At 42.6% G+C, this 14,190-nt stretch overlaps 1 protein-coding gene across 6 annotated transcripts in view; it reads right to left on the bottom strand.

The window, feature by feature from the left end:
* The window catches only part of LOC114451541 (suppressor of tumorigenicity 7 protein homolog), a 47,190-nt gene that overhangs the window by 7,703 nt on the left and 25,297 nt on the right, over window positions 1-14,190 (bottom strand). For 5 of the 6 annotated variants that reach the window (XM_028430228.1, XM_028430224.1, XM_028430225.1 and 2 more), the window contains 5 exons: window positions 5,833-5,915; window positions 3,023-3,182; window positions 991-1,045; window positions 608-723; window positions 430-505 (listed from right to left, as the gene is read on the bottom strand). In XM_028430228.1, the coding sequence (XP_028286029.1) occupies window positions 430-505; window positions 608-723; window positions 991-1,045; window positions 3,023-3,182; window positions 5,833-5,910 (485 nt within the window). In that variant the 5' untranslated portion in view covers window positions 5,911-5,915. Of the gene's footprint in view, window positions 1-429; window positions 506-607; window positions 724-990; window positions 1,046-1,238; window positions 1,244-3,022; window positions 3,183-5,832; window positions 5,916-14,190 lie in introns of those variants that run through there. The other variant, XM_028430230.1, reaches the window with a different exon arrangement.

The following is a 14,190-nucleotide window of genomic DNA, read 5'->3' as shown; positions in this document are numbered from 1 at the left end:
AACACTGATAAGTGTGTGTGTCTAAGTGGTGTCACTCTGCAGGCTGTGTTAGTGAAGCCGTCCACTCCTCAGTTTAAGACAAGTTACTCAAGTTACAGAGCCGTTTGTTGTTTCCAAGATCCATTGTTTAGTGTAAATAAATACACGTGTTCATGGTGGAGGCTCCTACAGCAGCAGTGGATCCAAACATGGGACGAGCAATATTCCCATTTAACTCTTCTGTGTTCTTGAAGAGTGGAGGTTTACGAGGGATTTTGTGTTTTCTTAAAAGAATAAATACCAGGCAACAAATTATTATTATTATTATTATTATTATGTCATATTCTCTAGGGACTGGCTGAATGCATCACTGAGTATCACTACCACCATTAACTAGAGCTATTATTAGACAAATGGACAGATTCATTTAGAGACAGGAAGTGAACTCACTCCTCCAGCTCCAGGGCTTCGTGTGCTGCAGAGATGCGAGCCTGTGGGTTCCTTTCTCTCCACGCCTTCTGCATGACTGCCATTACACATGCACACACACACACACACACACAGGCATTATTTATATGGTACTGTCCATATTTATTGTGTGTATTCGACATGTGTGTGTTTTGCTTACTGGCGTCAGCAGGCCGGAGGTGGTCTGAGTCGCAGGTAAAGAAGGTTTGGTGGTCCTGCGCCGACAGATTCATGTCGTAGTATGTCAGCGGCTCTCGACCCGTTACCCACGTATACCTGGAGACACAAAGACACAATATGCACAACAATTTGAAGAAGAATGAGGAGAGAATGGTGCCTGATTCTGATTGGCTTAAGGTCAAAACATGAAGCTCAGTAGGGCGACGGATAGGTAGGAAGCGAGGCAAGATAATTACAATGTGAGACGCAGGAAAGTGGCCATGACTCAACAGAAGCAGTCCCAACAAAGAATGACAGATGACAGAAAAAGGGACAGAAATGAGCAAAGTGCAAAATGCAGATGACTCTGCTGTTATCACTCACCGATTATATTCAGCTCCTCGAAATAAATTCAGCGGATTTCTCCATACTTTACATTCTGCGGGGAGGACACACAGAACAGAGAGAACACTGGTGATGAGTGTCAAGGGCAAAGTCGACACTGAGCCTGCTCCCTGCACTTCAAAGGGGCCCTCGTTCTGCCATCCGCCCCGCAGCTCCCCTGACTGGCACATCGATCTTTGAGAGAACGAGGCTGACAGGAAAACAAGCCTTAAAAACTCCTCAGCGACCAGACACGCTTCTGCACCAACTCTCAGTGCTGTCAGAGAACAGTCCCAGCCTGCTGCTACGGTAAACTGTACAATATGAGCTTTGTATTAGAGCCGGTCCATCCTGCACTCTGATGTTCAGCAACACCGACTCGCCTCGTTTGGCGCCGACAGAAATGCAGCTCTATGCATTAAAGCCGGCCATGGTGGCTGCTGGGTTCACATCAACTCAGTTTCTACTTGCTTCTCACTGGTGGAGTAGTGGATCCGCTCCACAGCTTACTCTGTGTTTAATCCATCCATTTTATTCTGCTCATCCAGGGTCTGGTTGCAGGCCTCCCTTTCAACAGCTACCCACGCTAGCTCCTTCAGGAGGATACCAAGGCATTCCTAGGTCAGTCAAGAGACCCTCAGGTTGGTCCTAGGTCTGCCTCAGAGACCTCCTCAACTGGCTCCTCTCAAGATGGAGGAGCAACAGCTCTACTCTGAGTCCATCCCTGTGTCTAAAGGGAGAGTCTGGCCACCCTATGTATCATTACAGACACTAGACGACAGTGGCTTCAGAATGAAAACCATGTCATGTCAAAAATAATAACAAGCAAACAAATATCCACTCTCTGTGCTAGATTTTCATATTTAAAGACATCTGCTGTAACAAAGAATAATAATAAGCTGCAGTGTTTATCTTGAATGGAGCAGATTATTAGCCAGAAAACTGAGGATTAGAGTACTTGAAATAATTAGGCTGCCTTTCTTCTCCTGATCACGGTTTGTTGGTTTGAACACAGCACAGTTAATCCTGCTTAATTCAGACTTGTTTGGCTGAAAACACATGCAGTGTGACACAAAGAATTCAATGACAGAGCCTCCAGAGGAAACGCTTTAAATGGACTGGATGAAGTTATTTATGGTCACCACTAGAACCTCCACTCCATACTGGACAGACCTGAATGACTTTTTAAAATATTTCTTCTGGAATCAGGCTTCTATCAGACTTGTGTCTCCTTTTGTTTAAATAGAAACCACTGTCTAGATCAAATTACTATGAATACCACACACTCCTTCCTTTAGACACTGATGGGCTGTCAGGAAATGTGTGATTTTTTTCCAGAGGGGACAGGTAAACATGATGACAGAACGAGACCAGTAGAGGGCAGTGTAAGCGGTGTGTGTGACATCATGCTCAGGTCAGAGGTCGAGGAAGGGTTTGATGTTAGAGGGAGGATGCTGCAGCCAGAGTTTGGAGTAAAATGACTCTTAGCAGTTAGCCAGCATGTGACAACACAGATGGTGCTCTGACTGGACACCAGGAGGACTCGGTGGACCACTGTCGCGGCTCAAACCTACAGGGCCCACAGGCATTGGATCAGCTTATTACTCTCGGATTAAAATATGCGCCACGTCAACTTAACTTATTAAAATGTGTGGGGTGACAGTTTGGGAATATACACATCTTCTCTACCAAAAACATCTTTTAATTTGTAAATCTAAAGCAGCAGAAGGAGCAGCGTGTTACCACAAAATCCACAGATCCTTGAGCTGCTTCATTAGCAGCAACAATAGCAGCAGCAGTCAATATGAGTGCATTTTCACAGCTGAGAGCCCCACAGTCAAGAATCTTAGAAGGTTAAAGTCTTTTCATATCAGTTTTTTTTTGTTAATTAAATAAAATAAACATAGTTTTTCAACATACTAACACCCAATGTAGTCATCAGGCTTCTTAGTATATCGTGTTTGTAACAAGGTGTGTGTTATGTGTGGTACTCTGCTGCTTTAAAGGTCACAATGACCGTATCAGTTCTTACCAGACACGCTTTGCCGATTGGAATCTGCCTCCCCGTTACTGGTGTTTGAGTTGCTGGGAGAACTGCTGTCCACTCCACCCAGCAGGGGGCGCAGGTGGCTCACAGACACCTGCTCTATAAAGGAGGTCCCATATTTCCTAAAATACCACCACTCAAAGATCTAAGAAACACAGAGAGAGAGAGAGAGAGAGAGAGGACATGTAATTCAAATGAGTTTTTATTCCATAAAGATCACTTCTGATGTGAAAACCTTCCGTTCAAAGAAAAGACACCCACCGTCAGAAAACCTGAATAAACACAACAAGACTTTCCAACGTGAGATGCATACTAAAAACCACCAGCCGGTGTCGGGAAAACACCTCGTCAGCGGAGCTTTAACGGCGCTTAACGCGTCTTTATTATTGTAATCTGTGGGTTGATTACCGCCGTCTGCATCGATGGCTCTCAGCCTTGTGCCACAGCGACGCAGGAGTGTGTGCTTCTCCGGCGTTTTACCAATTACCACCTTCAGCCTTAGAGGAGAAACTAATCAGTTAAATTTGTTCTTCCGCAGCACGGGAATGTGAAGAAGGGCGGGTCATGAGAATTAATGGAGCACCGCAGTCTTCTATTGATCTACATGTTAAAGTGATCCAAAGGAAGATACTGAACTCTGTGCTGCTTGAACTGACGTGTGTGTGTGTGCGTGTGTGTGTGTGTGTGTGAAACAGTTCTGTTTGAAGCTCTAAAAAGAAAGTCTGACTCGCATTTTTCAAGTCAAAACACAGACACATGTTTACTATGCAGCTAATCCTTTAAATCCAACCATTAACATAAAAGTCTGCTCTCTCTCTGTCTGTCTGCATGAGTGATGAGGATGTGGGCCATCTTTGTGCGTGGATGGCAGAGCTACCTGTGTGCGACCATGTTAGTAAGTGCATGCATGAGTGAGTTCTTCTTGTGCACAATCTAGCAGCCGTGACATCCCTGCCACGCAACATGTGCACAACAGGTGCCTTATCTCCAAGTTACCCTCATGCTTATGCAAGTGGAGGTGCATGAGCATGCATACAAAAGCCTGTTTGAGCATCGCTCATCGCTACGTTGAAATTAGGATTAAAATACAGAGTGAAAGATCAGAGAGCTACCAAACTCTTTGAGATGTAGAGAAAAACATCTCACATATCTGCAGCAAGTTTAAGTTGTTCTAGTGCAGAACTGTTAAAGGTAGGGTAGGAGATTTTGAAAACTCAGTGAGAGTCAGCCAGATTTCCAAAGTAAACACACGCCCCTTTCTCTCGGAGCTCACCCTGAAGCCACGCCTCCCAATCACATGGACGCTCATCACCTGAAGACGAGCTGCGGTCTGTGACTTCGGCCATCATGCACGTACCTCTCTGGTGCACAGAGCAGGAAGAGAGTGACAACCAGCCAATACTCCGCACAGGGTCCACCCGGAGGATTGGCTGATGTTTTTAGTGTTTTATAGCTTCAGATGATTCATATTCATCGTTTTAATGTGAAACTGCCGAACTAATTGTTTGCTATCGGATTGTAAAGAGAAGTTACACTAATTTAACAAAAAGTGCATCAGAATGAAATCTCCCACCCGACCTTTAAGAAAATAAAGGTTTAAAAACACTAATATGTGTTTGTGAGGCAATCATGGTAAAGTGATGCACCGGCAGCCATCTGTCCGAGCTGTTAAACTTTCAGCTTCTGCTTGAGAAGGAAAAAACTATTTTTGATGGTGTGATCTTGGACTCTTCAGTGGACCTAACTTGAACATTAGCGTCTTTTCCCAATTACAGAGAAATGCACACTTTCGTCTGGAAGAATCCAACTGGCATCCGCGTTTCTTAATCATCTCACAGAGCATGTGTAAAGCTCAACACCATTTCCAAGCAGCCTACGCATACTGGCCTACAGCCCGCAGGGAAGAGACAGAGAGTTAATTAAAAGAGGGGCTATTTTATAACTGCCGACCAACCACCGTCGAGCAGTTGGCTGTCTCCGTGAAGAACCTGAGAGGGAGACAGACATGCTCAGAGGCACCACTGTAAACCACAGCAAGGAACTAAAAACCACCTATTCAATCCAGCATTTTATGTGGTGCTACATAATTTAATAAGTTTTACTTTGTTATGTTTTTTTAATTTAAACTCTGTGTTGCTGTTGATCGGAATTTTACAATGTAGTTTTAGTTTAAACAACCCATTTGCGTGTACTTCTGGTCAGTAGCTAAAACCCCTTAAACTGCATCTGATTGGATTTTTTAAAAGGTGACATAAACATGGCGTGATTGATTATTTTGTAAATATCTGAAAAGAAAAACACCTATCCAGGCTAGCTTTTAATGTAATATCACATAATTTAAATATGTGTTTTATTTTTTTATCTTTTTATTTGAACTGCATGTTGCTGTTTACAGTTTATTTCATTTTATTGTATTAATTTATTCATATATTTAATTTTATCCAACAATCCATTGTGATTATTTTTATTATTTTGTGACTTAGATTTCTGTGATTTTTTTATTTATTTGATTAAATATATATACTATACTATACTATACTATACTATACTATACTATACTATACTATACTATACCATACCATACCATACTATACCATACTATACTATACTATACTATACTATACTATACTATACTATACTATACTATACTATACTATACTGCACCTAGCTTAAAAGGTTCTATAAAATAAGGCTTGTTTGATCATCTTGTTCACATCACACATGAAAATAAAAACAGCATATTCTCCAGCTTGTGATGTGAGATAGAAAATAGCATAAAAACAAGTGCATCTTACCAATATGAGTCCTGATATGAGGGAGGAAGTGCCTGTCAGAGCCACGTAGAACTTGGGCGTCAGAGTGTTGAGAAACATGCTTACTACAGAGGAGACACAAGAACAAGACAGGAAGATCTGTTATTGTTACGTTATGTTTTATCTCTGGAATACTTCATAAAAAGATATTTGTAGAATCAAACGCTGGATAATTGTTAAAAAAATAAAATAAAATGGGTCACGTCTACAGAGGAGGCAGATTGCAGGAACAACATCAAAAAGACTCAAGATTCAAGGACGTTTGTGATTCCAGCACATGAAACGTTTCGTGCAGAAACACGTCATCCTCATGCAGTGTTTGGCATTTCCCTGTGAGCCCTGCTGCTCAGACGTGAAATTACACAACAACAGGGGACCAGGGCAGGCGTTAACTACAGAGCAGAGACACGCAGCGAGTAGAAAAATCAAAGAGGACACTGAGCTTCACTGGTAGCCTGAATGGAAATATAACATTTACACGCAGATTCTGAAAAATAAGGGACTTTATACGTGACTCAGAACAAACAGCATCCAGATGGTGTGTGAGTGACTGTTTAAGGAGGTCAAGTAGAAACAATTTACCAGCTGTCTGACTCGGTTGTGGTTAATTTGCTCAGCCTGAACTCATCTGAACTGATGATGCCTCTACTCTGTCCAGAGCATACGTCACAAAACATAACTGTGAGGTTTCTACATAATTTATTTCCTAGTGGCAAACATTCTCAGCTCCACCATGACTCAGTGATCCACAACAGTCAGGATGTAAAGTGATGAGCTAACTCAGATTTCTCTGAATTCCTTGAAAATACACATAACCAGGGTTCTTGCAGGTTTTAGTAAGTTAAATTTAAGACCTTTTTAAGACCTTTCAAGACCATTGTGACTGAAATTTAGACCAACACGACTCAATTTTTGGAACCAAATGTAGCTCGAAGGTCGTTAGTCGAAGTGGTCGTGACACTGTGCTGGAGTCCGGAGAGACCGGGCACTGAGAAAGGTGCGGGCAGCGGGGGTGATATACAAAACTGGGTGATAGCTTGAGCCCACTGAAGGCTTTTTACAGCAAGCTGGTGTTTGTCCGGAATGAGACTCAAGCGCTTTCACACCCAAGGTCCCTGACTGGATGGTCCGCTTGCAAAGTTTACAGCGAGCTTGCTGGGAACCACTGAACATGCAGGCATCTCAAACATGGCAGCAAACATGACCAGCAGTTATCGCTGGATTTGTAGTGCCACGTTCCAACAACGGTAGCTATCCAAGCCCCTCAGAAAGAGAGACGATGCAAAAGCAGCTTCTGATTGCGGCGTTTTACTCTGATTTTATGCGGCCAACACTTCTCGGAAATGAATAAAAGCAAAAAACGAAAAATTAAGACTTGGCAAGATTAAATTTAGGAAATCTGGGTGAAAATCTGGTCGTTTTCAAACTTTTTAAGGCCTTAAATTTAAAGTTTTTAGACATTTTAGAAATTTTTAGACCCTGCAAGAACCCTGCACATAACACAAAATAGCAGCTCCACATGATACAGATATATTTGATAATCTTATAATATTACATTTATTTACCTTTTGCCTTTAAAGTTACACTGCAGTGCAGAAAGCCAGCAGATCAGCTATAAATTCACGGAATTTTCATCACGTGAATGCTTGACAAATGTGAGTCAATCATGTACTGGTCCTAGTTGAGCCACAGAGAGCGACAAATGTTTTGATTTTTTAAAAAAATGTAATGAAATATGGGTGTGTTCAAGGACCATCTGAAAGTTTAATGTCTGGCAATCCATCCTGATTTACAGTTCTTTTCTATAATAAATGCTGTTAGGAGGATAAAAAAGTAATTATTATACACATTACCCATAATTGGAAATAACTTTCATTCCCATAATGTCACGAGGTGATGAATCTATAATTCATTTAACAGATTATAAGCTGTGCTTCAGCGCACTACATTTACAGTCCTGATCAGAGTAAAAGAATCATTACGAATGAGGTGTGTTAGCTGATTTACGAGCGAAGATCACAGGTTTCTGTGACAGAAGACATGTTTAAATGTGGCCTTTTCATTCACTGTAATAAAAATATTCTTTTTTCTTAATTTCTGCTCCACCTGGCAAAGACTTGGTGTTGAAAATGATGCTTCACTGAAAGACGGCTGCGTCTTGACGGGGGTTTTGGGGGTTGTCGTGTCATGTTAGTCTCCTACGAGTCACACAGAGAAGATATAGAGGAGGGACAAAAGACGCCACTCAGAAGGAACCCGGGCTTCGTTCGCACACAGACGCACACGTGCATAAACTTGAGTGCAGCTGGTCAGCTATTCATGGCAGTGAAGTGGAGGCTCTCGGCCCAGCAGAAAGGAGTCTTTTCAGATGAGCCTGTGGTGAAACAGGCCTAACAGCTGCCCGGATGAGAGGACAGAGGACACACTGCTGTCTGGTGTGAAACAGACTCTTCATCCCAACGTAGCCGTAACTGGTGTGGAGTATTTTCACATAAAATGATGAAGCAGGTTGAGCGTGATACAAAGAAAAGTCAGAAATTTAACTTCAAAGCTTTTAAAGCTAAATAATTTTCAAAGCATTATAATTGGAATAGGACACTTTGAAGATAAAGTTGTGCAAAAACAACCACAGAAGTGGCTGAAACGCAAAGGTGAGGCACCTATAGTGGCGGGAGGTAGTGGTAGAGTCTTTGAAAATGCCTGCTCTTCACAGATATCTTCCTCCCAGATGGTTATGTGTAACAGATGCGTATGTGACGACTACTTTCTTGTAATGAAATGATAATGAGTCAAAATCTGCCTTTCATCTCTCAGGAGGACTAATACTTGGAAATTAAAACCAGTTCCCAATGGCACCACTTCTGGTTTTGTTGCCATCACAACCAAAATGCCAACAACCAGGACAGTGGAAAAACGTCAAACAACAACGTAATTACATTAACTATCAGTGGATTTCAATGATGACGCCTAAATTGTAGCATCTGCGGTGCGCTCAGCTGACCCACATGTGACGAGCTGATGACCTGTCCGTGTCAAAAACACTAAGGAACTGCAGGAAAGGGAACGTCTTAGACCAGAAAACATATGTTGCTTTCGGGGTTTCTGTTCCAGCCTTCATTTAACTCGATCAGCTCCACACTAGAATGTGACACCACAGTTACATGCTTCATATTCGTTGGCCCTCGTTGTCTGTTAACCATTCCACGGAGTTATTATTGGTTAGACAGCAGTTACAGCATGTGGTGGGAAGACTGGCATGATGAATTGAAGGGACAAATTCTATCAGACAGACTCGGGACTAAATGTCACCGGAGACAACAGGAGATGTGACCTTTACTGAAGGGAGGGGGGGGGATGATCGGCAGACTGCCGGCCTGACTGGAATGATAAAAGACACACACTGAGACGCACACGTTTAGACAAACATCATGCTCATAAAAGCACAGTCACACACACACACTAGCAACCTTTCACCACAGAAGACTATTTTGTTTTGTTTAAAGCATCAATATTACTACCACAATATGTTTTAAAATGCTGCCATGACAGAAATACATGATCCTCAAAACACCAGAACCCAGTGGGAGGTTTGTAACACAACAAACGTACACCAGAAACTGTAAATAACAGACACAACTGCAGGACATGAAAATACCTTGAGTGTAAAATATGACAAAATCTATGCTTCAACTTTATTTATGTCTTATCAAAGCTTTCACTTAAAATTAAGGGTTTTAACTAATAAGATCCTTAATCCTTGAACAAAAAAACCTGTTAGCACTGCATCAGCTGTGACCAGTTCTGAATGGTCAGTAGAACATCTGCACAACGTCTGAGCTCTCTCTACTTGTAGCCATGATTGTGCTGTTTCCATAGAGGTGTGGGACTTTGTATTGCAGGGAACCATGAGCCCACACTAAACGCATTTTTCTAAATTTAGATATGATACCTTTGAGTCTGAGATCTGCACAGTTTGAGTGTGAACCCCAGTGGAGCCATCAGTGTCAATGTAAACTGCTCCCAACAAAACAGCTATGCTTCAAAACAACAGTGACACACATGGAGCTGGAGTGTGTGCCCTTCAGCAGGTCTTTCCACAAAAGTGCCGCTGCAGAGCTGGAAAACTGCTGTAAAGGTATTTCTGGAGTGTGCGTTGCTTTCTATGATTCTGGAGCAGTAGCAGAAACTAAGCACAGCACTCGTGCAGGCTCAGGCTTCCTTACCTCAGCTGTTGGTTGGCAGGCCTGGGTAGGAAGTACCTCATAGTCTGGCTGGCTCATATAGCAGGGCCTGTGACTGATTGGGCAGCCAGCAGAGCCTGTCTGAGTCTAACTACCTGTGCTGACCTTTGAATGAGATGGAGAGCAGCCAGCATCTCTCACAGCAGCAAAAGCTGGTGAGGTCGCCTCTAAGTGAAGCAATGCAATGTTTATTTGTGCCTATTTTTAGCATTAAAAGTTACCAAAGTATCTGTAAGCTCAGTACAGAAACTAATTTAAACCTAAATTAAATTTAAGTTCAGCACACAAGTGTTTTTGGGATGCAGACTTTCAGTAATAATCATCAACATCTCAACAGCAGCAGCTGGGCACATTGTGCATGTATCATCACTTTCATTTCATCACTTCATGAGGACAACAGATATTAGTGTTTGCTATCTACTGGTCTGTTACTCTATAAACAAAGCTAATAATCTACAACAGGTGGCATCCAGGTTATTAATTAAGCTCAATTGTTGCTTAATTTCAATTCAAATGCAAATACTGTATTTTCCGGAATATAAATCACATTTTTTTCCATCCTTTGGCTGGGTGTGCGACTTATACTCAGGTGCGACTTATATATAAAAAAATATACAATTAGTTAGCCTTGTGTCCTGACGTCCTACTTCAGATATCATGGTAGCTGTTGTGTCCCTCTCCTGACGGTTCTTCCACCTCCAGCTTGTCCACATTTTTCATTCTGAGCATAGGTGACGCTCATGGAACGTGTGCTCGCAACTGAGCCGATAGGCCGACAGGTCGCCAATTCCAGACAGCTATAGCGCACAGTAGTCGCCTTTTATAGGAGTTTCTGTGCGGTGAAGCTAATCGTTTCTCCGCGTGAGAACTTGTTGAAATGCGTGTGTCTCACTCTCAATGCCCTGCAGCTGCACCACTTAAGTTAAGAGGACTTCAAGAGGCAAAGTTACGCTAAAAAACGTAGTGATTTTTCGCTGGCTCGCTGGTTCGACTAATAGTCCGACCTATCGATGGTTTTTTCTTCCTCATTACGCATTTTTTGGATGGTGCGACCTATAGTCCGGAAAATACGGTATGTGGCACCTACTGTATTACAACTGGCCTCTGGGTGCTTTAACCAGAGCCCGACCATTTCAGCAAACAGTGGGGGTGCCGGTGGCAAGGACACAAGAATAAATTCAACTATGACAAGTGAGATCTTCAGCATGTTGTCTTATCTTCATCTGAAGAGACCTGAAGGTCACATAACAAGCTGACTGCTAAGAGAACTTACTTTTAACTTTAGTGTAATATGCATTTTTTTAATTAATTTGTCATTTTGTTCCCCATCTGTAGTGAACTATAAATTAAATGTAATGGGAAAATGTGATTATCATGCTCCTTTTACAACAACTTGAAGAGTAACAACCAGCATGATGGATTTAACCATTCATTTTCTTTGCTAGTTGATGGATAAGGCACCCCCCCCCCCCCAGCTGTAAATCCCTTCAAACAACAATGAACATGTGCAGAATTTTGCAAATGCTGAAAATGCTGAAAAAGAACATGTTATTTTAAATGATTTTTGTCCACAGCAGCAGAGAACAAAAGTAAAGAAAGGAAAAAAAACATCCATATGGAACACCAGCAGAAAATAAATACAGGGTTTATTCTGACTGCTCAACAAGCCACTATGTAAACACAGATATCAGCTACAGCTGGCATAACCCACACACACACAGTCAGCAGGCCTTAGCCCACGTACCAAGTGAACTGTCTACTTCATGAATATCAACACAAAATGCACAGGCCACCTGCTGTACACAATATAAAAGTCCATTTGCAAGGCAAAGGATGAGAAACACAGCAAGCACACGCTGCCTGTTAGCTGCAGAACAAACGAGGCAAAACCACAGTGCTTACCCTCCATTCCACTGAAACATCCAACAGGGCCACAAGCAGTCTAATTAATAAATAAGTGATCAATAAATTAATAAATTCTTCGCAGTGAAAGTAAGATTTTTCTCTGCCTGAAATCAAGAATACGTTTCTCCACTGGCAGTCCTCATCAATACAAGCAGAAGCCAGTCGCCTTTCATACAGCACATTATCTCATAAGGGCCCCTGGTCTAGTCTCTGTTTCTGATTGGCTCCTGTGTTTGAGTGACAGCACGCTGATCCAATTGTATAATAGTTCTGTCCTCCTCTCTCTCTCTCTCTCTTTCTCTCTCTCTCTCTGGTAACCCAGCAGAATAAGTACAGAGAGGGTGGATGGGATGGTGAGGGGTGAGGGCTTTAGATACCAGTCCAACCAATCAATAACAACGATTTTAATGAAGGAGGGCGGGGGCAGGGCGTGCTCCTTTGCCTCCTGCTGCAGAGGTAACCATGACAACCCCTAAATGACCCTCCAGGAGAATGGATGGAGTCTCACAGTGCAGATTTTAGGATACAGAAAATCATCCAGTTCTCCTGATTAATTCAACAGACGTATGTTTTATTTATCCAAACACTGAAAATATATCAAAATCTCTTCACTACCCAGGTACACACAGTTACTCCAAGCATGTGGCCACATATACTCCAATCCTTTTCATGGTCACTGACTAGCTTCAGTGGAGAAAATGGGAGCTTGAGGAGTTTGTGCTGCTTAGCCATTTGTGAAGCAGCAGCAGTCTGGGGAGGATGAAACATTATCATGCTACCAGACACTAAAGTTCTCACTTCTTCCATTGATTAGAAGTGATCATGAGGCACCCCTTTGCCTTCTCCAGCCTGCTGAAACACTACAGTATGGCAGTAGAGAGAGTGGAATTAAAAGGCTGACGAGGTTAGCAGTGGTTCTATGTTGTGTGTAGCAGCACAATGATGACAAATGTGGCAATTTCCCTCTACTGAACCGATTCAATTAACACCACACTTCCACGAGGATTCACCAGGAAGAATGACTATGGGGTGGCCTTCATCATCATCATCATCATCATCATCATCACTCAGACTGCACAATAAAAAGGATGCAACTTAAATGAAATTCAAAGGTTTGAAAGAAATGCTCATTAGCGGTGAAGCTCAGATATACCAGAAGTTACAAAAGCAGATGTGCAGCTGCTGCTGTAATGGATGGACGGTGGTTCTTAGAGAGTGCCTATGTCAACATAATAACTGAATATTCTGAAAAACAATTGGAGAAATGAGATGTTTTTTTTAGACCCTAAAGTCCGCTTTTGATGTCATCTTCACCCAATCAACTATAAAACCCTTCTCAGGGACTAGCTTTAGGCTAACAGCCACACTATCCTGTTTAATCACAGGCCTTACACACCTCATACATATGTCTGAGTGTGCACGCCATGTTTTCATTCTTCGTCTCTCCCACCAACAGCAGAGCGTACAGCTGATCTGACTGACTGCATCGACGCCTGTTAGTTAATATGTTTAGCCGCATTGGACCTCGCTGATTTCTTACTACACTGTGGTTGAATGTTGTCCTGACTCACAGGGAATGAATGTGAAGTGAATAAAGTGGGTAGTACCCCGAGCCTCATATTGGTTTATTGACAAAGGGATTTTAAAGCCAATAACAGTTAACACCTTATGCCAATATGAACAGTAGAAGTTATTACAGTCAAGCACCAAGACTGCCCAGAAACCTACTCAACGAACATGTGGCAGGTAAAAAATTTAAAGTTTACTCATGCCACTAAGATGATGCTGTAAAAACAAAAAAGTCGAATGACTGCTGGGTCCCACCAAGAGGGTTTGCGATACGTTCAGGCTGCGCCATGCCATGTGTGGCTGCCACTCTAGCCGATGAGTCTGGTCCATTGACAGTAAAAACTATGGACAGAGCTTCCGTGACGTCACCCGTTTGTTTCTGAAGAGCCGTTTTGAGGCTCGGTGGGAGGTTCCGGGATGTGATGACCGCCGCCATGTTGACAGCGTCACGTCCACCAAAACTCTCAAATATGGACAAAGAGGGGGAGCACAAGCGGGGTTTAGGGGGGCGGGCGATCGTGGAAGCAGGAAACTCACGCTGTGATACGGCAACTGTCTGTCACTCAAGCGGCAACACCCATAATTATGCGTAATTTTAAGTCCGAATACAATTGAAACGAGTGGG

The sequence above is a fragment of the Parambassis ranga genome, chromosome 19 (genome assembly GCF_900634625.1).
Source record: "Parambassis ranga chromosome 19, fParRan2.1, whole genome shotgun sequence".
In the NCBI taxonomy this organism is placed as follows: Eukaryota; Metazoa; Chordata; class Actinopteri; family Ambassidae; genus Parambassis; species Parambassis ranga.
This window is presented reverse-complemented; position numbering and strand designations above follow the sequence as displayed.